General features: G+C 54.7%; 3 protein-coding genes across 6 annotated transcripts in view; all 3 read left to right on the forward strand.

Moving 5' to 3' along the window:
* Window positions 1-1,061: 1,061 nt before the first annotated feature.
* Window positions 1,062-10,040, forward strand: HOXB6 (homeobox B6). Of its 4 annotated transcripts, none has more exons than XR_014000465.1 (4): window positions 1,112-1,527; window positions 7,648-8,139; window positions 9,148-9,470; window positions 9,567-10,040. XR_014000465.1 is itself a non-coding variant. In XM_081160943.1 (3 exons), the coding sequence occupies exons 2-3, from the start codon at window positions 7,725-7,727 to the stop codon at window positions 9,405-9,407; spliced, it is 675 nt and encodes a 224-aa protein (XP_081017069.1). In that variant the 5' UTR covers window positions 1,062-1,527; window positions 7,648-7,724; the 3' UTR covers window positions 9,408-10,040. The 4 variants fall into 4 exon arrangements, 2 of the variants coding, with proteins under 2 accessions (XP_081017069.1, XP_081017070.1); XR_014000466.1 differs by having other exon boundaries at window positions 1,340-1,527; window positions 7,616-8,139; XM_081160943.1 differs by having other exon boundaries at window positions 1,062-1,527; window positions 9,148-10,040.
* HOXB3 (homeobox B3) overlaps window positions 1,451-23,857 on the forward strand; it is a 55,542-nt gene continuing 33,135 nt past the window's right edge. Inside the window, exon 1 of the mRNA XM_081160942.1 lies at window positions 1,451-1,527. The gene's annotated coding sequence lies outside the window, so the exon portion shown is untranslated. The remainder of the gene's footprint in view (window positions 1,528-23,857) is intronic.
* On the forward strand, window positions 10,822-14,567 carry HOXB5 (homeobox B5). Its single transcript, XM_081161941.1, has 2 exons — window positions 10,822-12,648; window positions 13,340-14,567. Exons 1-2 carry the CDS (start codon window positions 12,087-12,089, stop codon window positions 13,585-13,587), a joined length of 810 nt encoding a protein of 269 aa, XP_081018067.1. The 5' UTR covers window positions 10,822-12,086; the 3' UTR covers window positions 13,588-14,567.

The following is a 23,857-nucleotide window of genomic DNA, read 5'->3' on the forward strand; positions in this document are numbered from 1 at the left end:
AATTTAATTGTTCTTGTGGCTGCTTTTGCTCCAAAAAATACTCCTTCACCGAGGGACAAAACCCCGGAGGTTGGCATCTAGACCTGCGGAGTTGGTTTTTAGTACGTATTCGATGACAAACCCTGGATTATTTAAATGTAAAGAACATCTTTCGGATAGACTCGAGGAAGAGGAATGGAAGGGAAGCACGCTTTAGAATCGGTTTAATTTGAATTTGTAAGTAAAAGGCCCCTAAACCTGCAATTTCCCCCATTAATGACCGCAGAACCCCCTGGGGAGCGCATGGAGTTGCCTTCGGGAACCTAGGCTTGCAGGCATTTGGGTGGGAGAGGCAGGGATCCTGCCTTACCCTCCTCTAATTTCTGGGGTGCAGAGGCGAGAATCCGGTTGCTACACTGTCCGCCTCGGCCTCCATCAGGACCACCTTTCCTCCCAGGGGGAAAACTAGGCCCTAGGGAATCTGGGGTCCCCGCGCCCGCAATGCTGCAAGCCTCGCAAGTGGGGGTCCCGCCATTAATAGAGCTGTGAGCGAGGGGGGCGTTCAGAGGAGCAGAGGGGGCACAGACGCTTTCATTTTGCCTTGATGCAATTGGCAACTCTGAACACCAGCTGCTGCTCCCGACTCACCCCAAAATTGCCTTAGAACAGTCCCTGTATGGAGTATTTGGGGTAAATTTTTACCAGAAGAGGGGGCAGAGCTCCTGTGAGAACAGGGAGGTTCCAAAAAGAACCCCCTTCCCAGCTGGACCCTTGCGGCTCCTCGACCTGATTGTCTGCACCCCAAATCTCACCCCTTCTCAGATTGGGGTTTCCCCAAAAAAGCGAGAAGGAGAAGAAAAGAAGATGGCGACTGAGAAAAGGGTTGCTGGTGGAGCAGCCATGAAGAAATGCAATAAATTCCTTGTTGTTTTATGAAAATTTACAACTTTGTGATAGAAGTTTATGAGTGGTTGAATCCAGCGATTGGCCGGCGCCGGTCATGTGGCCGGGCGATCGTGAACATGAACTTTTTATCATTTCCCTGGTGGTTATAATGCAGCATTCTTTTGGACACCACACCTAGGTCGGAGCACTGTCGTCCTTCAGGGCTCCAGCCTCTTGATATTTTTATACTTCAGTATCAGTTCGATAAAGCAAAAGAGAGAGAGGAAGAGAGAGGGAGAGGAAAGAAGAGAGAGAGGGGGAAGGAGGGGTGGGAATTACACAAAAGAGAGAACCAAAAATAATTTTAATTCCTAAGTTAATTTCCTTGCTGAGCTGGGATTTTAGTCACCATGGAAGGTAAATGGACAATCTGCCCAGGACTGCAGCCTGATACCATTTTTCAAAGCCAGAACTTACTCCATTTTCTATGCAAATATCAGAAAAACGAAACACTCTCTCTCCCAAGTCAGAGAAGGGGAAGCGACGGCTCTCAGGTTGGGACAATATTATCTGGAAGATGAAGAAGAAACCGAACGCTCTTTTTTCCCCTCCTTCTTCCCCACCCCTTTCAATCGGAGGAAAGAAACCTCAAGGTCTGCAAAGGTAAGGGAGATTCTACAGTTCTCTCCTTAATCTTTTGCCTCGATTTTGTAGGTGGGGCTTGGGTTTGTCTCCCCCTCCCCTGCCCAAGATGGGGCTGAACCCCACATCTGGGTGCTGCAGGGAGAGGCTTCCCAGGAAATTCGGTGGCAGAGAGAAGGGTGGCTGCTTCCTGGAGGGGGAGCAAAGGCAGGGAAGACGGGAGGAGGAACCGAGAGGGGCCATGGAGGCGAGCTCTAAGTCGCCTTTTGAAGCTGGGAGGAGAGGCTTAATTGAGGGGGGCTGTGGAAAGAGAGGATGGGGTGTCTGGGCTTCAGGGCACCTGCAGAAGCCGGTTGCTATGGCCTCTGTGGGTTTGTGCCCCCACCCCCTCCCACCATGCCTCCCTCCCCCGTTCTGGCTTTCCCCAACTGCTCTCACGCGATTCTCTTGCCTGTTTCGGGTGTCGGCAGTTTCCCGGCAGCATTGGCATGAGGGGCGGTGGCGCTGAGGGATGTCCTGGTCTCCGGAGGGCCTGGAATCTCTGCAGAGGCCAGCAAGGGCAAGGAGGCGGCTAGGGAGAGACAGAAAGAACAATTTACAGAGAAACGCTCATTATGTCTTTTTGGAGACATTTCTGAAATTAAAGGGCTTTAAGTGGAGGACCCCAAATTGAGGTACCCTCCCCCCCAAGCCTGCCTGAGAATGCCCAGGTCTCTTGCCACTCCCGCAGGAGAGAGCCTCGCTCTGCAGGGAGACAGTTTTGTGGTTTTTACTGCGGTAGGTTACAGTGTGTTGGTTTCTGTGCAATACTGATTCTGTAACTTGTGTTTTATTGGTATGGGGGGGTGTGGATTTCGGCAGAGAAGAAAATTGCCATGTGCGTAACTGATGTTGAAACATTTCAAACTTTCCTGGATGCAAACCTGGTGATTGTGGAGAAGCTGTTTAGCATGTTATTGTTTAAGGCTTGTAAACAAAAACAAAAAAGAGAAGGAAATAAAAAGAAAACCCAACTAGGGGGCCTAATGGTGTCCGGACTAGAAAGCTGCCTGGCGCTGAGCTCAGACAGCTAGTCCTGCCCCTCGGTTGCCTGATTTCATTCCCCAGCCAGGCCTCCTGGGGGTGGGGTGGGGGGAAATCTTTGGGCTGGAGAGGGAGATTCCTAAAGTAGCTGTTGTGGTGGAAGAAGGGCAAGCCTCTAGGTGATGAGTTAAAATAGAGTGAGAGGGCTTCTGAGGAAGCTACTAGCCAAGAGATAAGCGACTTTGGGCGCGGAGGGTAGGAGAGATTGATTTAGTTTGGTTTGCACGATTAGGTGATTGCTTTTCTCTTCTTGAAGACCAGACGCTGAGCATTTAGCCTTAGGCCTCTGGTTGCCCAGGAATTGCGGGGACTAGGAATTGCTGTGTTAGGAGATACTGGCCCTCTCAATGCTGAGCTGGGAAGAGAGGGACTCAGCCACTTGTGGCGCGGGAGGGGTCCCTGGAGGCCCAGGTAGATGCCCTCCCAGCCGGTGGGGATTGGGTGCCTGGAGGGACCCCTGGCTGCGCGTAGCCAGAGAAGTTCCCGGCCAGCACCCACGGCACTTGGAGCCTATTCTCAAAGGGAAAATTCCCCAAACCCACCCAGACTAAAGGTCTTTTTCTCCTGTAGTCTCGGCGGGGTATAAATCATCCCTTAGACAGTTTGCTGGGACCCAAATTATGCGGTTTGCTGCCATCTACCGTCCGTTCGGAGACATGCGGCTTCGGCGCCGCAAGCGCCGCGACACTGCCTGAATCCTGCCCGACGCCTGGAGCCTGGTCGTTCAGGTTTGGCGGGATTCGGGGGACTTCGAGCCCAGATTGTCGCTTTCCGCTGGATCACGGCTCCTGCCCGCCCGTGTGTGGATTAGAGAACAGTGTCCTCTTCCCCCTCGCCCGCACCATCCTGGCTCCAAACCTGGTGGCTGGCTGGACAAGCGGCTTTTTCTAGGGCATATTCAGAGGACTAATACTGCCTTCCGCGGGCAGGGGGCCCTGAATGGGCGAGCCCCGTCACCCACACACCGCAGGCGCTAGAGAGGATCTTACGGGCCTCTCGGGAGATCGGAGGCCAAGGCTGTTCAAGGTTTATTTGGTTTTCTTTTCGGCCAAGGGAGGGGCCAGCAGAGGAGGCGCCGGCCGGCCGGCAGTTCCACTCGGTTGTCAAAAGACAACCGGGTCTGTGTTCCCCCGGTTGGCTGGTGGGTCTTGCCAGTTCCTTGGCTGGTGAATCCGTGATAAAGGAATTGAGCCTAATTTTCTGGAAACTGTTGGTGTCTGCAAGTGAGTGTGGGCCCCCTCCCTCATTCTCGATCGTTTCAAGCGAAATTGACAAAGATGCTTTGGGGGGAAAAATTGGGAGTGGGAGTAAAGATCAATCATTGAGGAACCAAACCATTGTAATTTTCGTTCCTGCCGAACCCCTCACACCCGCTTAACCCGACCGCTTTCCCAGAAAGGGTGGCGAGGGCGGGGGTCCGCGCCTCTGCTGCCTCCTTTGAATATTGGCCCCTGTCTCATGGGTTACTGATTAGCTCGGGCTTTCAAGCCTCAGGAGGAAGCTCTGGCCATTCCTTTCAAGGTGCTGTGGCCCCGGTTCCTGGGCGGGGGCTCCAGGAAATTGCCTGTGGTGCCAGGCAGGCCGAGGTGTTACTAGGGTCTGGCCTGGAGCCGGAGGAGCTGCGGAGGTTTAGGGGCCCGGCGGTGCTGAGGGCAAAAGCCAGGGCTACGGTCCCCGCGCCTTCGGCGGCTCAGGAGTCTGGGCCGCAGGGGCAGCCCTTTCAGCTTTTCTGCAGCGAGAGTGATTTTCCTATGGCTAGAAGGCCCGGCCCGGTGCGGGAGGCCCCGGGGGAGCGCGCCCGGGAAGTATTGGGCCCCTCGGGGATTTTTCTTGTGGGCAATCCAAAGGACAGGTAGGGAGAGGAAGGCGCTAGTACAGCGGGTTGAAACACCTCAGGGCTCTTCGGGCGCTGGTGGACCTGGGAGGAGGGAACTGGACGGCGAGCGGAGCACCGAAGCCCTCCCCACCCCCAGATCTGAGACACGCTCGTTCATTTGCATAATGAAAATGAGGCCTTTGTACCGAGCTCTGGACCGGCCCATTTTGAGGCCCTGTCCCATCTAAACAGCTCCCAAAGGTTGGGAGCTGCCACATTGCTCCCTCTGGGAACATTTATGTTTCCCAAACCCAGAGAATCAGGGAATTGGGTAAACATGTTTTAATTTGCTACACCCCGGCCAGAGTTGGAAGTGGGATGGGGGAAGGTACCCACAAGCCAAAGAGCTGGGGGGAGCTTTGTAGCTGAGAGGAAAGGGGAAGCCTGGACAATGTCTCGATCCCCCCTCCCCTCCACACACATACAGGCAAATACCCCTTCCTGAGGTTGCTCGTACAGGAGAATTTTCCTCCTGAGCTGAACACAACTGACACATTTCCCTGGGAGCTGGAATGTGTGTGCGTCCACAGGGCTGCAGATTCACAGCACAGAAAACTACAATGATAAATCCTGCCTGTGGGGTTTCTGTACAATCCTTCTGTTGTGTACTCAAGACTTGGTACACATTTATATCCACCTCTCCATACACATGCTTCCTCATTGAGGCAGGGAGAGACACCCCAGAGGGGCAGACGGCTGTGCCTGCTGTGTATTTACATATTCCCCCTTGGAGACAGACAGATGGGACAGTGGACCGAACCACAGACAGATTCGTAGAGATCTGGCTCCAGAAACCAGGCGGCCTCTGGCCCAGCTCTGCCTGCCTGCTCTTTCTCCCAAACAAACGGATCAGAGGAATAAACGCTCATAAATACCTCTGGGCTTAGATAAGAGCGATGAGGCGCTATTTCCTTTCATGCTGGACTACAGGCGCCCAGGCTCTGCCTTTGCGGCTCCATCTCAGACAGGCAACCTGCAGAGGTGAGGTTAATTTGGGGCTGTGACTCTAAGGATAAGGCGATTATTTTCCTGCTTCTATAAAAGGGGATTCTTACTTTATCCAGACTCCACAGGCAAGCTCACACTGTCCAGTCCCAGGATGGGGGCATTGTGGCCAGCGAGGGGACAGGGAGGGCTGAAACCCAAGGCCCAGCTTCATTGGCAGGGAGTAGGGAGGTGCATATAGACACTCCCCCATCTTGCTCACCTTGCCCAAATGTTCCCCATGTCTCTGTAGGAACGGGCCCAATCACAGCTAGATTGGAGCATTTATGATTCTCCATCGTTAGAAGGCTTGAGTTTATTTTTCTTAAATCTTGATAAAACGACTGTAGAGTCAGGCTAGGAAGGGATCACCACTTGGCCATGAAGGTGCAACCTAGAAGTTGTCCTGAGTTCGGGAAGCCTTGTAGACCACTTTGCAACCAACCAAGTCCCCACCCTTAGTCACCGACCTCAGTACTCTACCACTTTCCCTAGTGTCTTGTACCATCTTGAGTAGGCAGAGCTGGCCCACAAAAAGGAACCCCAAGAGCAAGGTAGAGAGGAGGCTCAGCCTGGCCCCTTCATCAGATTTTGTCCCACACCCTGGCCCTGGAGTTCCAAGCCCCAGGTTTAAAGGCAGTCGCCCTTTACTGCTTGGCATCCACGTGCATATTAGAATGTTAAAAATACATTGTGGCTCAAGTCTTCCAGCCTGGCTTCAATGTTCATTTTCTTTAGATGAGAGAGCCAGAGACATACATTCTCTCACACACTCAAGCTTGTACGGCAGCAAAGCTGGTGATACAAAAATGGGATGGGGGTGGGAGGGATGGTGGAGACGCTGAGAGAGACAGAGGGTGGTGAGCATCTGGAGAGGGGATGTGGGCTGATCGTTGTAAGCTGCCTGCTGAGTCCCTGAGAGGACCCAAACACTCCTCCCTTCTTATAAAACTAAACCAAAATTAAGTCTTGGGAAATAATTAATTTTAAAAAGAAATGCCAGCTTCTGGAGAGTCTTGGAAAAGGTGTGAGGATCCCTTCTCTTCCTGGTGGTCTCTGATTGCCTCAAATATCAGGAGGGTTTGAGGACCCCCAAATTAGAAAAGGTCCAATTTCTTTCCTATACCCACTTTATGAGACAGCCTTGATTCCTAAGAATCTCTAGCCCAGGATGCTCCTGTGTCTTTGTAGGGGTGAGGGATGCAGGCAGGGTAGGGATCAGGCAAACCTAGGCTGAGGGATGGCCCTCACGCCTCCAGTTTTTATCCCCAAGTGGGGAGGGCTAGTTCCCTTCCCCAGTGCCCCTTCCTGTGCTAAGAGCAAGCGGTGCGTACCAGAACCAGGCAAGATTGTCTTGGGCAGCAACAGCCATAGCGGTCCAAGAGTCTCCTAGCCTAGCTGCAGAGCCAGAGGGAGAAGCTTGGGCTCAGACCCTCCTCTCATTTACCGGCCTTCGGGGCAGCAGGCTCTGGCCTGCGTCTCAGACCATGAGAGTTGTGGAGAAGCAGAAATAATAACTCCAGGCTTGGGAGAGACTGAGTGGATCTGGGAAATGAGGGGTGGGGAGGGGGGGGAAGGTTTTCAAAACCTGGGAAAAGGAGAGATGGTTTCTTCTTCGCCTCCCTCTTTCTGAAAAAAACGATGCTAGTTAGCATAGAGCTCTTCTCCCCATCGACCAACACAAAACCCTAGAAATACACCTCCTTTGGTTCTTTCCTAGCTAGATTCGAGATTCCGGGATGGTTACCCACCCTTCCCTTGAGGGAATGGGTCTCAAGCAACGCAGGGGTTAACTTTTCTGAAAACACAATTAACTTTTTCCTATCCTGCGTGGGGAGGGAGGGGATATATTTATTTAATCGCCGGGGGATGGGGTGGTCTCAATCCAAAGCTCCCTCCTCCCTCCAAGGCACAGACGCCTTTTTTGCAGATCCTACGTAGGTGGAACAGAACGCGCAGTGTTGTTGAGGGGGAGAGAGAGAGAGAGAAAGGAGAAGGAGCGAAGGAGGGAAAAAAAGGTTGATAGGTTTGTGCGCGGGTCCCTCGTGCGGGCTGCGCTCCTCCTGGGTGCTATTTGACAATTCCTGCCTCTGCCATTGGTCAGTGTTGGATCAGATGGTTGTATTTCCTTCTGGCCCTCACTGGCACCTCGCCATCCCCCCTCAGCTAAAACCCAATCTCAGATATACTACTAATAGGCGCGGCGCTCGGACTATAAAACACAACAAATCATAAACCCGGCGGAGCAGCAGCGGCCGTGCGCGCCTCCCTCCCAATGAGTTCCTATTTCGTGAACTCCACCTTCCCCGTCACTCTGGCCAGCGGGCAGGAGTCCTTCCTGGGCCAGCTCCCGCTCTACTCCTCCGGCTATGCGGACCCGCTGAGGCACTACCCCGCGCCCTATGGGCCCGGGCCCGGCCAGGACAAGGGCTTTGCTGCCTCTTCTTATTACCCGCCGGCGGGCGGCGGCTACGGCCGAGCGGCGCCCTGCGACTATGGCCCGGCACCGGCCTTCTACCGCGAGAAGGAGTCGGCCTGCGCGCTCTCCGGGGCGGACGAGCCGCCCCCCTTCCACCCCGAGCCGCGGAAGTCCGACTGTGCGCAGGACAAGAGCGTGTTCGGCGAGCCTGAAGAGCAGAAGTGCTCCACGCCCGTCTACCCCTGGATGCAGCGGATGAATTCGTGCAACAGTGAGTGAGACTCCACCGTCGCCGAGATCCCTGCGGGCACCCACCCCGGGAGACAGAACTAGTGAACCCCCCCCCCCCGCCAGCCCCGGTTCTCTCACTGGGGGCAGGCTGGGCATCTCAGTTAGGATCGAAGGGAAGGTGGGGCGCCTGTACCGGGTCTCCCGCTCTGTCCTCTCACCCGCAGGAGTTACAAAGTTTGCAAAGTCCCGGCGGCACTCTGAGCCAGGGAAGCGAGTGGGCTCTCCGGGGCTCAAGGCCAATCCGGGATTGCGGCGGGTCAGGGGTCGCAGCCACGGGCTTGGCTTTCCCTTGCGCCCCCAGTCCTGCTCGGGCCCCCCACCTCAAGGCTGTTCCATTAAAAACCGAGTGCGTCACGGGAAGGGGGGCGGTGTGACGCTAGCGAGGGAGAGTGGAGTCTGTCCCGGACTGTTTCCCTGGGGGGTGGGGGGCTGGGGAAAGATGCGCCAGGAAAGGGCGGTAGTCAGAGGGGGGAGGGAGAATAAGGGGAAGGAAAAGAGTGGGAGCAGGCGGAGGGGGAGAGTGGGAGAAGCAGGCGCCTGGGTCTCAGGGTGGATTATTTGTCGGCCTTAAGTCCCAAATTGATGTCCATTAGCGGGACACGAAAGTGAGGAGCTGTTAATGCCGACTATGGATCGATCCACGTCATTAGGGATTAAGGGCTGGAATCTATCACCCGGTGGTGGGGGAGCTGGATGTATGAAAAGAAAAGATGCAGCTAGGAAGAGATACACCTGGTCCGTCTTTTCCCCAGCCCCTCCCCCTAGGCTCAGGTGGGAATTTTAAACTGCTCCTCCCATCCCCCACGGAAAGTCTAGATTGGAGGCTCCGGCCGAGGAGGCCCCGAGGGAATCTGGAGGGGGCGCTGCAGGGAACCGGAGAGTGAAGGGCATCCCGGGACAGGCTGGAGTCCATGTTTGAGGGTCGAGTGGGAAAGGGGGCTCTGGCCTTGGTGACCCCAGGCCTCAGCATCTCCTCTCTGCGTAACAGGTTCCTCCTTTGGGCCCAGCGGCCGGCGCGGCCGCCAGACCTACACGCGCTACCAGACCCTGGAGCTGGAGAAGGAGTTTCATTACAACCGCTACCTGACGCGGCGGCGGCGCATCGAGATCGCGCACGCCCTGTGCCTGACCGAGCGGCAGATCAAGATCTGGTTCCAGAACCGGCGCATGAAGTGGAAAAAGGAGAGCAAACTGCTCAGCGCGTCTCAGCTCAGTGCAGAGGAGGAAGAAGAAAAACCGGCGGAATGAAGGCGCTGGGAAGGGAGGGGGCGCGAAGGGAGAGGCCTGTGGGAGAGCCGAGGGCATCCGAGAGCTCCAGAAGGCTCTGCGGGCGGGGGAGCCTGGGGACCTGCCCTCCAGCACGGGACGCACGGGGCCCGGGGCCTTCCTGGTCGCCCCCGCCCGCAGAGCTCTGGCCGGTGCCGGAAGGCTGCGCTGCCTGGGCCCGCCCCGCACTCCTCGTGCCCTCTCCACGCCCGCGGAACCCGCCGCAGCCAGATCAGGCTCCCCCCGTGAGACTGAGGACCAGACCCACTCGCTGTTTCCTGGAAGCAAAGCAAAACACTCTTGTCCGTGTCGCATCTCATTTCGTCCATGTTCCCCGTGCACGGTTCAATGGTAGCTTCACAGTCCCCTCCGCGGGGGGCCTTGAAGACTCCCTGACCCCAGACCTCTGGCCCACCACCCCCCTCCCCAAAGCCACTGGAAGGAGCACATACTACCTAGAAGTAAGAAGAGGAGCCTGAGAAGAAAACAAAGTTCTATTTTATTAATTTTCTATGTGTTGTGTTTGTAGTCTTGTCTTAGCTCTGGACGTGAAATACTTCGGTAATAATATTAATATTATTAATAATGATGATAATAATAAAGACGTAAAAACTCACGGCTCGGTCACCTGTGCTCCTCCCTGCCACTCCCCCACCCCCACCGCCACCCTGAGGTCCCTGTGCGGGGGAAACTCCCAAGCAAAGGCTGGAGCCTGGTGGGCCCCAGTGGGCCTGACTTGACTTGGAAGTTACAGTTGAGATAAAGGCTGGAGCCGACCCTCGCAGTCTCCAGCGCTGCGCCTGGCCGGTGCTGAGGCTCCGAATGGCCTCTCTAGGTGCAGACCTGGGGGACACAGAAGGGCCGTTTCCCTTGTATTTTCTAGCTTTCCCTCGTTTGTCTGTGGCAGGAGGGGCACCATCGCGGCCCCCTAGCCTGAACCCCCGTAGAGACTGAGCCAGGAGGGTCTCCAGTCTTTTGGTCTCTCGCTTTTCGGTGTTCCTGCTTGCAGGGGCCGTGGCCTTTGGCCTGCCCACATGGCCTGATCTCTGCTGGCCTTGGCCCTCGGCTCCTGGCTGTGGCTCCGGAGACCAAATGAGGGTCGCACAGGGTATCTCCTCGCCTGCAGCTGAAAGCTCCAGGCGCCTTTTCCTGCCTCAAGTAGGAGTTCAGTGACAAGTAGGGGAATGCGAAGCCATCGGCAGGCGCCGGTGGAAGGGCAGACTTTCTCCTTCCTTGGAGACCTGAGGGCAGGAGGCCAGGTTATGGGGCAGTTTGGTCTCATCCAATCTACCAGAAACGACCCATTCTCTCCCACCCCCACCCGCGCCCAGGCGGCAAGCTGCGGGCGCTGTTTTCCCGTCTTCCTTCTTCCTTTCTCTCTCTTTTTTTATTTTTAAAGAAAATAGCCGCTCGGCAGAAGGGGCCCAGCTGCAGCGGTCTCTGGCCGCCCAGCGCGCTCAGCAAGGTGCCGCCGGTCCACGGAACCCCTTTCCCGGGAAGGCGTGGGCCCCCCGGGCACATTCAGAAACTACCCAGACACCAGCGAGGGGCCGGGCGCGGGCCCTCCCGATGCAATAGTGGGCATCTGGTGAGGAGGCGAGAGGCTCCTGCCTCCATCCAGAACTCTTGAAAACCTCGTTTCCACCCAGATCCCAGACGCCGCCGAGGCGGTCGCCGCCGCCTTTCCCCCACAGCCAGGCCGCTTAGCCCCAGCCATGCGCCTCCTCTGGGGTCCCTGTCCTGCTCTGCCATTCCCCAGGCTGGGCTAAGGATGGGAAGGAGGTCAAGAAGAGGATTCCCAACTTCCAAGGGACACAGGAGAAGCGAAAGTTTTTCCTTCCAACCCGCGGCCCAGCCCTGCCCGCTCGGCCTGAGCGCTGTTGATGGGCCACGGCAGCCCCTTAGGAAGCAGGCCAGGCCGAGCTGGTGTGTAGGGGGGGAGGGGGGGCTCCGTGTCGGTAATTGCTTTTCACATATATCTGCCAGCCTTCTCTCCCATTTCCGCGCCCTACTCGGAGACTTGCAAAACCCGAGTGAGGGAAAAGCAGCTCAATGTTTGATCATCTCATCCAGAGTTAAAATCATAATGACAGAGAGAAGAACACACATAGAAGTAACCACACTCCCGAGAAAGTGAGTAAAGGCTCTACCGGGTCCCTCCTCTAAAAGACTCGACCCTGCGGGCGGCTCTAGGCCGGGTTGCTCTCCCGTCCGGCTTTTGCGGGGAGCCGGCCGGGAGGCAGCCAGCCTTCGCCGCCATGGCGGTCTGCGGCCCGCGCTCCCGCCGATCGCCGGGAGGTGGCGCGCTCTGCTCAGAGGCCGCCGCCGACCTTCTCCCAGTTTCTCCCCCTTCTCCCTTTTCCCCCTCTCTCCGAGGCTCGCATTGAATCGGCCCTAACGATTCTCGGATCGTCATTATTTGTAACCATAGAGCATGAATTACCTCTTGAGGTCATCAGCGAGAATTTACGACTGGTCAACAAAAGCACGTGATTCCCTAACGCCCCCCCATCCGCCTTCCAACCCCCCCCCCATATTTGGCCGCATACATAGCAAAACGAAGTACAGTGCATCGCTATAATTCATTAATACATCATAAATCGTGAAGCACAGGGTTATAACGACCACGATCCACAAATCAAGCCCTCCAAAATCACCCAAATGAGCTCGTACTTTGTAAACTCCTTCTCGGGGCGTTATCCAAATGGCCCGGACTATCAGTTGCTAAATTATGGCAGTGGCAGCTCTCTGAGCGGCTCTTACAGGGATCCCGCTGCCATGCACACCGGCTCTTACGGCTACAATTACAATGGGATGGACCTCAGCGTCAACCGCTCCTCGGCCTCCTCCAGCCACTTTGGGGCGGTGGGCGAGAGCTCGCGCGCCTTCCCCGCGCCCGCCCAGGAGCCCCGCTTCAGGCCAGCGGCGTCGAGCTGCTCCCTGTCTTCGCCCGAGTCCCTGCCCTGCACCAACGGCGACAGCCACGGCGCCAAGCCCTCCGCCTCGTCCCCCTCCGACCAGGCGACCCCGGCCAGCTCCAGCGCCAATTTCACCGAAATAGACGAGGCCAGCGCGTCCTCGGAGCCTGAGGAAGCGGCGAGCCAGCTGAGCAGCCCGAGCCTGGCGCGGGCGCAGCCAGAGCCCATGGCCACCTCCACAGCCGCGCCCGAGGGGCAGACTCCGCAGATATTTCCCTGGATGAGAAAGCTTCACATCAGCCATGGTAATCCTCGCTCTCTCCCTTTTTTTTTTTTTTGTCTTCTCGGTGTCCCTTCTCTGCGTTTGGGGGGAGGGTGAGGAGAGGTTGGCTTTTCCTCAAATATAGATTTATTTTTTTCCAGAGAGGCAGAAGTCTCTAAAAGAGTCCTCACAGCTCCGGGGACAGAGCCAAAGAAGGTGTTTAGCTTGGGGGGGGGGGGCGGCTGAGGAGGAGTATTTTTAATAATTTGTTCGCAGACTCGGTTTAGGTTTAATTCGCCCAGCTGTACTAGCTTTCGGATGAAAGATGGGGTTTATGTAAGGTGGGGAAGGGTCCTGCTGACCCCCCGAAATTTTGAGACTGTCCCTAGGAAAGGAGGGGGGAGTAGTCAGAGGAGCTTTCCAGGGCAAAAGTGCAGCCGCTCGCCTCCCTCCCGGGGCCAGCGGCCGCCTGAGCCCAGCGAAGGGTGAGGCACAGGGAGGGAGCCCGAGACAAAGCCGGGCGCCTCGCTGCCGGCAGAAGTGGGGGCTGCAGGAGAAGGGGGTGCAGAAAGCCAGCTTGGATTCGGGGGGCCTCTGGAGCCGGGAGGATTGGAGCTGCAGTGAGCCGGTGGCCGGGGACGCCTGGGTCCTGCTCCACGCCCCCCTCCCTTCCAGGGCCCCCTCCCTTAACCGGAATAACGTTGCCTCGTGTGGCTCTACCCTGTCTGTTCCAGATATGACCGGGCCTGACGGAAAACGGGCCCGGACCGCCTACACCCGCTACCAGACCCTGGAGCTGGAGAAGGAGTTCCACTTCAACCGCTACCTGACGCGGCGGCGGCGCATCGAGATCGCCCACGCGCTCTGCCTGTCCGAGCGCCAGATCAAGATCTGGTTCCAGAACCGGCGCATGAAGTGGAAGAAAGATAACAAACTGAAAAGTATGAGCCTGGCTACAGCCGGCAGCGCCTTCCAGCCCTGAGTCCTCCGGAAGGAGTCCTGGGCGGCCCCAAGAGCCCTCGCCGCCCCCAGCCCCGGGTCCCTCCGAGCCTCCCCGCGCTGCCGCCGCCCGCTGGGGACTGGATCCCACGAGCCTGCCTCGTCCCAGCCTTGTGTTACGATTTTTCGTTTGGTCTTAGATCTTCCTGTGGCTCCCTCTCTCCTGGACTGGTTAATCTTGTTATTATTGTTAATAATAATGATAATTATTATTTTCCCTCCATGCTCCTTGCTCCCCTCCTCTCACCCCAAATCCACCAGTGTTTCTGAATGTTCGTGTCTGTGGTTGCACTCCTTCCCCCAGGAAGAAAAGAAACTCGCATGTTTAATGTGAACTTTCCCCTCCCCATCTTGTTCTTCTAACTTATTTATAAAAGGATGGTCGCTGTTTTTTGAGTTTCAGCTTGAAACTTCTCTAAGGGGCAGCAGTTGAGGTGGGATGGTGCCGCAGTGCCCGGGCCCAGCTGAGCTGGCCTCGGAGATGGAGTCCATGACTGTGTCTCTTTCCGCCCACCACTTCCTCCTCCCTCTCCAATCCCCAGGCCCAAGTCTCTTAGTGGCTTGGTCCTGGGGTGGTGGGAAGGGGCCAGGGAGGACCGAAGGGGTGATGTTGAGAAGAGGGAAGGCATATAGTGAGATTTGAGTTCCTGCCGCCTGGGTAGGCCCCACAAGGCCTGATCTGGGAGTGTACGGAAACAAAATAATCCTCGGTGTAAAATGTCTGTGTATTCCTCTGTGGATCCATGGGTCTGGTGTAGAGGTCCCAAAGCTTGTAAATATGGGGATAGTCTGGGTCAGACCCACCTCCTTCCCCCCATCCATTTCGCTTCCAAGACTATTTGTAGTGAGCGAGTGGATGCTGTGCTACATGTGAAATCTGTCTTTGCCGGGCCTGTCTCAGTGATTCGCTTTCGTATTTGTTTGTAGCTTTCCTTAAAGTCAAATAAATGTTTCCCCTACTCCATTGCCCTTCCACTTGTCTTTTCTCTGGGGGGGGGGCTGCATCTCCCATCACTGGGCACACCCTAGACCATTCTTGATAGATCTGGGGAGTAGGGAAAGGAAAACAGGATGCTCATCAGCAGCCCCTTTCAACCACCTAAGTCACTGGCTTGGTCAGCGGTGCTTGGGCCGGGACAGGCCTGCATGCCTGGGGCACTGAGAGGCCCAGAAACCCCACGTGGGGCTGGGGCAAGGAAAGGCGGAGCTGGGCTTTACCCTGGCCTTCCACCAGTTGGTCAGAAAAGCCTCTGGAAACCTCTTCAGGGAAAGTAATTTGGGCCTAAGTCCTGAGCAGGAGGCTCCTGGCCAGTTGGGGGTGGTACTGGGGTACCCAGCCCCGCCATCCCCTGCGCCAAATCCTAATTCAGTTCTGCCACCCATTAAGGAAAAAAAAAAGTCAGCTGGATTTCAAAGGTTTCCTCTCACCCTCAGCCTTCTCTGCACTTATCAAGGGCTCTCTCTCTCCAGGGGCCTAACTGACCTTCCCTCTTGATTAGGTGTTAGGGGTCCCTCCTGGAAGACCCCTGGTTCCCCCTTCAGTCAGACTGGCCCAGGGCCAGGGCCCAGTCCTCCTCCATCCAAGTCAGCCTCCACCCTGAGCGCAAGAGTCAAGTCTGAACACTTACCCGCACATCCCTTCCAGCTTGGCCCAACTTCTTACAGGACTTGTGGGGGAGGGGAAGCTGGTGAGGAGGCAGCTGAGGGTCGTGGAGGCTCTACTGGGCCCTCCTTCCCTCTCACCCCTTGACTTTGTCCCCCTTTGTCCATAGCAAACTATCCCAAAAGTCGCTATGACATTTAGATGTCAAATGGATAGGGGTTTTATCTCGAAGTTAGATCGTAAAAATCGCGGAGAAGTCAGACAGATACCCCTCACTGGCTCGAGAAAGTCACGTGAGGTCCATAAAGTTAGTTTTATGGTTTTGGGGAGTTGACACCGCGCGGTATATTTCACATTCTCCAGAATGTTAAGTGACACTTTAACTGCTCGCTGTGGTGGGGAAGGGGGCAGAGGTAGGTGAGGGCTCTCTCCCAGCCCAGAAGGCAGTGGCGGCAGCCGAGGCCCAGCACTCCCGCAGTAAGTGGCTTCCAGCTTTCGGTTTTTCTCCTTGCAATTTTGGCGCTTGGAACTGGGGAAGGAAATCTTGCGTCTGGTAGGTCTGTAGGATACGTGGGAGAAATTTAGTCTGCTTTTTGCACCAAGATCTGACAAACTGGGTGTCTGAAGTGGGGGTGGGGGGCACTCAGTTCAATAAGGCCTCAGTTGTTGAGGCACCTGGTTTTTATTTGCAATAGCGTCTGACTCTTTGTGGGGAAAAGGGCTTGCGTGGGTTCCTTCAGTGGCCTTGGAAATTTAGGTGGTAAGAAGAAGGGGTGTGTACTGCTGAAAGAAGGGCCCCTTGTGGGGGCCACTTCACTGCTGGATATCTTCAGACAGACATCTCCCCACCCCCAGGAAAGAAACTTTATGACGTTCATTTGTTAGGGGTGTGTTGGGGGCGCGCCGCTGGGCACTTTTATCTGTATACATCTGAGCTGAGAAAAAGCACTGGGAAGGCTAATGCAGCTGCTGTGGGCTGCCTTGCACTGAAACATTCTCTGGCTCTCAGATCTTTGAGCCCCATAAAAGGGGTACCTCCGATTCTCCATAGCCTCATCAGGGTTACCCAGGATGCGGAGCATGGCGATTTTGCACCCCATTTCAGTCTGTTGGTTCCAAGTCAACCCTCTGCTTGACTCTAAGTAAAGTCCTAAGGTCAGAGTGGGGAGCGGACAGAGGGGGGGCAATCCCCTCAAATCCAAAACCTAATTCCTGGTCAGCAGTGGGTGGAAGGGGAGAGCTTTTCCCCTTCCTAGAGGGGTTAGGTGCTTAAGTAGGTCCCTGGAAATCCTTCCATAAATAAAAATTGCTCAAGAAAGTAGACCCCAACTGTCGGTAGGGACAAAAAGGGACTCAGGAGCTGGGAAAGAAAATTGAAAAGGTGCTCTCTTTCCTTTCCTTTTCTCTCTCTACCAGACCCTTAGAAGCCCTTTTGTTTTGTGGCACCACAAACCAGAGGGATTTCATTATTTGACCCTCGGAGGCTTCTTATTTTCCAAGGATAAGTCACCCTTCTAAAAATCAGAGGCTTTTTCTCCACCAAATTTACCCCCCAATTTTGAGACTATTGGGTCAACCACCCTGTCACTCCAGCTTTTGCCAGCCCGCCAGCTCTTGCTTCAGCTTACTGATTCCTGTGGATAGTGTATGGAATCGGACATGTGGCCCATTAAGGGGCTTCTGATCTTTGGGACAAGGAGAGGGTCACAAGATTCCCTCCACTTCCCATTAAAGGACATTCCCACTCTCTCCCTCTGTCCTCTTTCTTATGCAGCCACCCTCTGTTCCCCGAGCTCTTCAATCCCTGCACAGGCCTGACTTACAGACTGTGAGAGCAAAGAGGACAGAGGGCTTGGGGTCCTCACCCTGACTTGAAGACACATCTTCCCAAGAATGATGGGGCATTTGTAGACCTTGGAAAGGAGGCTCTTCTCCCAAAAGACTCCCAGCACCATATCAAATACTAATAAATGTTGCAGTCATCGCTTCCACAGGCTTCCACTTTGGACAAGGCAAATGAGTTGAGTGGGGTGCAGAGGAAGCTGCAGCAGAGGCAGAATCCGACCTGGGGGCTCCTGGGAAGCCCCATCCTATTGCGAACCTGGCTTCCCTCTCTCAGAAACCCCAGACCACCAGACTTGTCCCTGAAGGTTTTTTTGTCCCCTCCCATGTCAGTTCTGCAAATTCTGATAAAGAGTGTGTGGGACCTGCGGCCCAAGGACATCTGCAGATTTTCCGGAATGGCAAAGAGCAGCCCTGAGCAGGCGGCGTTGCCCATTTCCGCTGAGGCCGAGACCCTTGGAGGGTCTTCTGTTCTATGCTGGAGAAGACGCCTTAGCTGGGCTTTCCTCTTCCCCACTTCAGGCTCTCTGGGTAACAGTCTCCCATGAACCCCAACAAGGAAGTGTTGGGGAAGAGATGAGAGGTGAGAAGAGATCTCTGGTACAAAGGAACTCTGTCCTCTGCCCCAGACCGGCACCCTTTCCTCCCACCTTCCTCAAGACATTCTCCAGGTCTCTCTCGGACTTTTCTCTCCCTCCTCTCTCACCCGCTTCCTCTGGGTCCAGGCTTCAACTTTCTGAGCTTCAGGCTTGTACCATCTGGCCAGATCCTTGCGCCCGGCCTCCCAGCCAACGGGCAGGAGCACTCTCAACCTGGGGCAGGGTGGAGGAGGCGGCAGCAGGACTTTGAGGCTGAAGTTTCCCTTTCCCCTTGGAGGCCAGCCTGACCATCACTCAGTAGACAATTTGATTGTTTTGTTTTATTTGGTTGTGTTTTTTTTTGTTTGTTTTGTTTTGTGTTGTTTCTCCGTGGCCACGGGGTGGGAGGAAGTATAAAGAAGTGTAAACAGGAAAGCCAGCCGGGCCTGGAGTTCTGAGGGCCAATATTTCATTGGCTTCCTCTCCATAACTGAAGCGGGGACACTTAACCCTTCCCTGGCTGTGAGAAGGTATTCACTGGGGACTGGTGGGGCAGGGTGTGGGGAGGAGATCTAAGTTGGAAGCTCCTTTCAGGGCCTGGTTCCTTTATTCCTCAGGTCTGGTTGCTGGGGCAGAAGGCTGAGGATTTGGAGAAAGGGACAAGACAGCCCAGCCTGCTCCACAATCCCCCAAACTCAGTCCCTTCCAGGACCGAAAGGAGAAGGCTCCTGCCTTCTCAGCCTGGGGATGACCTGGGCCAACCAAGGAGGACAGGGCTGGCTAAAACCTCTCCCTTCTCCCTTCCGTTAGGGGAGAGCGCACTGGTCACTCTCTCCATTTTGGGAGATTCTAGGAGTAATCGGATTTCAGGCTGGGATCTGCCCACAGCAGGACTTATCGATTGCTGCAGCACTGTTACACATCCATATTAATTAACCCAGACACCGCCTGGAAACCGAGGAGGGGGAGGGGAGAAATAGGGGCCCCTTAAGGAGTAGGGACAAATCCCTCTAAGTGTTTCTGGGGCCCAGATTGAAGAGTTAGTCCCCACAAGAATTATCTGGCCTTCCCCAGGCTCAGTCACTGCACTTCTCAACAGGGATAACTGAGACCTAGTCTCTTCAGTTGGACCCCACACCAAATCTTCTGGGGGGGGGTGGTGGAATTAAACACCCCGTAGGCCCCACGGACTTTTCCTAGTCAGAGTTAGGGTGCCCAGTCCTCGGATGGATGGATCTTTTGGTAAATGATCTCAGCTCGACCTTTATAGAGGGGTTAATGCCCCTCCCCACCTTCCTTTCAACTTCCCCAAGGTAGAAGCTTTTTCTGGTTTGGAAGCTTGTTTTGTTTTAGTGTTTGGTGGTGGCGGTAGTGATGGCCTACCCCTTCCTCTTACCCCTCCCTCCAAAAAGTGATTAAAATCTGTTAAAGGATTTAATTAAGAGAGTTAAATGAAAAGGAAGGAGGCGCAAATGAGTTGGGGGAAAAAACCCACACCAAAGCTATTCTCAACGATTAAATCGCCATTTTAACAATATAATGGAGTTTGCATCCTGAAAGGGGAAATCAACGCTCATATCTCATCAATAATTCATAGAGTCTGGGATCACGCAGAGGTCAGCAGACGGGCCGGAGCGCCGGCCTAGTTGGGGCTGCCAGCCGCTGCCGCATACATTAGCCGCGGGTGCCTCGCTACCTCCACGGCTACCGGCGGGCCGGGGCAGGGGCATGCCCACAGGTTCAGGTGGATTTTACGTTCTTTCATTTTGGAGAATTTACTGAGACCTAGATTTCGGGTTCCAAGAGGAAATGGGGGATTTAGGAGACTGGAGAGGATCTGAACGTCAGGCAATTCCGGATTTGCCTGACCTGAATATCACCACCTTCCCAAGTTTTAATCTCTCTTCCTCTCATTTCTCTTCCTTTTCTCTATTTTAGGTGTCCTCTGTCCTGTCCCTTCTCTCCCTAACTTTCTTTCCCCTTGGAGGGAAAATGCACTCTCTGCAGCATCCTCTAGCTTCTCTTTGGAAATGCTCCCAGGCTGCCGGGCTGTGCTCTGGCCTCGCTCTAAGTGGATTCGGGCTGATCCCCCAAGGCTGTGGCCTTGGCTGCTGCCTCCAGCTCCAGCTCGAGCTTGGGGCCCCGCTTTGGTGGCAGGGGTTGCTGAACCTCGGAGCCCGGTGTGCTAGAGATGAATGCTTCTGGGGAGGAAAGGTGCCATGCCCAGTCGGGCTTGCTTAGCCAAGAGATGATGCAGGTCAGGTGGAAAGGAGGGGATTCAGCTTGGAAAACAACATTTAGGGGAGAAGTGGAGGGAGAGTCCCAGCAAGTGGGAACATCTCATCTGGGGGAATTGGAGGCAGCAGGGAGGATAATTCTATCTCCCAGAGTTTCTGCAGTCTTGTTCCATTTTCACCTTCCTCTCCGGGTGTGTCTCTCTAACTTGCTCTCTCTTTTCTGTTTCCCGACTCACATGTGTCCCTAGGGAAAGAGGAATGAAACTCTTGCTTGTGAGAGGTGAGGAGCATGGGACGAAATATTTGGGCGCAAGGGAAACCAAAAGAGCGCAGGTCGCCTGCGCGGCCGCTGCGCTGGCCGAGAGGCAGAGGCTGTAACGTCCCCGAGCTGCCAGTAGAGTCCGCCTTAGACCAAGTTCACAGCCAGGCTGAGGCCTCGGAGGCGCCAGCGAGCGGCAGCGCAAGGTGGCCCGGAGCCCGCTGGGCCTCGCGTGGCCTGGATACTGAGCTCTCTTTCTAGCCTTTTGGGGACTGCCGTCTCCTCCTCTCCCAAGAAACCCTTGCTCCAAGCTCTCTCCACTTTTCACCCCAGAAATACCCTTCTTTAAGTCAGACCATTCTACGGCTCCCCATACGTCTCCTGGCCAGCAACTGACCCCACTCTGGGGGACAGGAATGGAGAGGAGTGGGTCATCAAAAGCTCTTCCGGGCATCCTAACAAGAGATCGGTGAAAATGCGGGAAGTGGGGTGAATGCGGGGAGTAGGGTTGGCATCTTTTCCCAAGGAGTTATTTAATAATCAAAAGACTCCTCTTCCCCGGATCTAAAGCCCGTGTGTGTGTGTGTGTGTGTGTGTGTGTGTGTGTGTGTGTGTGTGATGGGGGTAGGGGGAGGGGCAGGGAAGGCGATTTGCACTGGGGTTTCTGCAGCCAGAGCGGCAGAATGAGACCCTGGGCCGTGAGGCCAGTGTTATTGCCGGAGGGGTCGCAAAGTTGGAGGGTCAAAAGTTTACCGCGTGCGTGAGCAGGCGGCGGCGGCGTCTAGCGGCGGGGGCGGGGTGGGAGAGGGGAGGAGGCTGTGTGCGGGCAGAGAGAAGAAAGCGAGCGAGGGATGCTGGAGGTAAGGAAGGCCTGTGGGCTGGGGGGTGGGGGAGTGGAAGACCGAGCTGGGGAGGGAGAGGCAGATGTCAGGGGGAGGAGAAACTGAGGAAGGACGAAACACTTCTCAGAAAAAAAAAAAAAACCGCAAAAAAAAAACCCCCAAACCAAAACAACAACAACAAACGCGCTAGTGGAGTGGGGAGCTGTACAAAAGAGCGCTCAGGGTATGGCGAATCCGCAGCGCAATTTTCTCTCCCAAAGATAACCTTTGAGTCACCATATAAAATTTAATTAAAACCTACTCAGAAACACTCATTTTAAAAATCCAATTACCCATACGTCCTTGCAGGAGGTTTGGTGGAGCCGAGAAAGGCTGCCAAGGTGAAGGCCTAAGTCCCAGCAAGGTCAGCCCCCCCCTTACCCTGGCCCTTCAAACCCCCTCTCTCCCCTGGCAGGCCTGTTTTTCAGGCAGGGTTTGACCTTCCCTAGGCTGGGTCCAGGCAGCTGGAATCCATGACCATGGGCCAATACTGGAAGATTTCTAAATGCCTATCCCTCTTTTCAAATTGCCTGGACTTAAGAACCTGAATACTGAAAGAAGTTTAGCTTACGAATTCTCTCATTTTCCCAAACCTCTACTTGTATGCTCATCCAGAATCCCTCTCTTCCTATTTGGAGGAGGGAGGGGGAAATGAGAAGGAAAAACACTGAATGGTCTCACAGAGAGCTTTTTAAATGGAGTTGAAACAGGCGACCTGAAATGAACCTTGAATCGATGCATTAAGCTTAGCTCATAAGTAAAATGCTTAGAGACTTTGTAATTATAACACCAGGGCATATGCCTATTTTGGGTCTTTAAATGACTGTTTGTTCCTTTATGAGAAGTCATCATATTCTCTTCTAAGTTTTCAATATAGGAGGTGCACTGTGGGTATTTGTCCTGCCAGAATAGAGATAACCTGAGAGTTTTCATAAAGATGCCTTTTGAAATACAGCCAGAAGAGACAATGGTTGAATGTAAAATTTCAAATAGATTTGATCCTGGTTTTGGGGTTTTTTTTTTTTTTTTACTAAATCAACTGGGTGTGGGTCCCCATTTCTACTCAGCCTCCAGGCAAGTTTCTCTGGGGAGTCAAGCCAGGAAGGAATTCCTGGGGTCCAAAGGAGGTAGAGGTAAAAGCCTGAACTGGAAAAATCTGTCTCCTTTTGTTACCCCTTAATCTCCTTCTCCTCCATTCCAGGATATAATGTAAGCAAATTTATGGCACTGTAGGATAGATTGGAGCAGCCCAAAGTCCTGGGCTGGAGGGTGCATCAGGATGGAGAAGGAGAGTCCTCTGCCATGCCAGGCCAAGCTGGGTGCCTTGGGACTCTCTCCTCCAACCTCCCAGTACTAGGGGGATACCACCCTGCAAACACTCCTCCTAGACTTGAACTGGATGGAGGGGGGGTTACCTGACCTGCCTCTGTGGGTCCCTTGGAGGCTACAGAAAGGGGAAATGTGTTGTTGGCAGTCCACCGGATCCTAATCCTAGAAGGATAAAACAAAGAAAATCTCTGAATATTTTTGACACCTCTTTGATTTGCCCTTGAATCTCCTTGTGGTGGTGTTGGGGGGTAGGCAAAGGAATTACTGTATAGATGAGAAGTGGTTTTTTTTAAAAAAAAAGGTGGGCTGGGAGGATATTGTTTTGTTTTTAAGGAAGAATTAGAGCCTCTGAAAGCCAGGTCCCCAGTTGGACCAGTGCATTTCTGTCTTTCCCAAACTAACTGGTCTATGGGCCAAATCTCACCCCCCACCCCCAGGTAAAGGGGTCATTCCTGTGGCTCTGGAGCCTCCAAAGTTTTGGCAGAAATTGGGGCTATTTCTGAGATTGGGGGATCACATAAAGCAGATTGGGTTTGCAGTGAGGTTGGGATACAGGCCCTGCCAAATTCAGCCATTTATAGGGGAGGCAGTAGGGAAGGGGGCTCTGTCTCCCGCCTGCTCTCTGGGACACAGATCACCAAGGCCACATTTCCACTTCTCCAGGTGCCAGCCTTCTTCACAGGCCACAGAGGGAACCCCCAGGAATCTTACCCTCTTCCTCTTTGCTGGGAACCAGAGCTGGCAAAAATATAGGAATGACAGAATATTAAAGTGGAGGCCGGTCACGCCGAGTCCTATCCAGATGGGACGTTTTTGAGATGGGGGTCTGGCTGAAGGAAAGGGAAGGTTCTGGCAAAAAGTGAGCTGGACAGGATGAGGTGAACTAAAACCCTGCTTTGTCATTTTTCGCCCAAGTAATGACTTGGGCAAAATTCAGTATGACCTAGCGAACTGTGCGACTGTATTATAGTAACTGCCTGCTTGTGGGGGAGGCCTGGAGAGGGGTGAACCGCAGGTCACAGCGTCTAAAAATTATTAAAATGTTCGAGAGCCTCGTGACGCTCCTCGCTGTTTAACAAAGACTGCCAAAGTATGAGATTAATAAGAAAACTTGCGCTTCAAAAACAAAAACACACCAAAAAAAAAAAAAAAAAGTCTTGTTCCGGCCTCCAAGGGGGCCTAGAGCTCCTCTGCCCACAGCCGCGGTTCTGTTTTCCGGACACACAATAGTGGACGGGAGCGAGCTCAGCTGGTGCCGAGCGGTCTCGGGCGGGTCGATGGCCTGGAGGTTGGGGAGCCGCCCCGTGAGTACTCTGCCCGCTCGCTCGGGGCCTCCACTGCGCGCGGCCGGTGTGCTGCGCCGGCGGCTGGGGCTCGCCTCCTTGGCCCTTTGGTTTCGCTCCCTCGTTCTGTCCCTCCCACCCTGCCGACAAAAGGTAGATGATTCCGCGCTGGCTGGGCACGACCGGGGACGGCAGCGGAGGGGCGCCGAGCAGCGAGAGGTCACTCTAGCAACCTGTGGCT

This window comes from Miniopterus schreibersii, assembly GCF_964146895.1.
Source record: "Miniopterus schreibersii genome assembly, chromosome: 16".
NCBI lineage: Eukaryota > Metazoa > Chordata > Mammalia > Chiroptera > Miniopteridae > Miniopterus > Miniopterus schreibersii.

Excerpts from the sequence above, each read along its gene's own strand:
- HOXB6 (XM_081160943.1), top strand. The coding sequence starts at position 7,725 with ATGAGTTCCTATTTCGTGAACTCCACCTTCCCCGTCACTCTGGCCAGC. Across the intron at positions 8,140-9,147 it reads GCGGATGAATTCGTGCAACA|GTTCCTCCTTTGGGCCCAGC; the intron begins GTGAGTGAGACT and ends TCTGCGTAACAG.
- HOXB5 (XM_081161941.1), top strand. The coding sequence starts at position 12,087 with ATGAGCTCGTACTTTGTAAACTCCTTCTCGGGGCGTTATCCAAATGGC. Across the intron at positions 12,649-13,339 it reads AAAGCTTCACATCAGCCATG|ATATGACCGGGCCTGACGGA; the intron begins GTAATCCTCGCT and ends TGTCTGTTCCAG.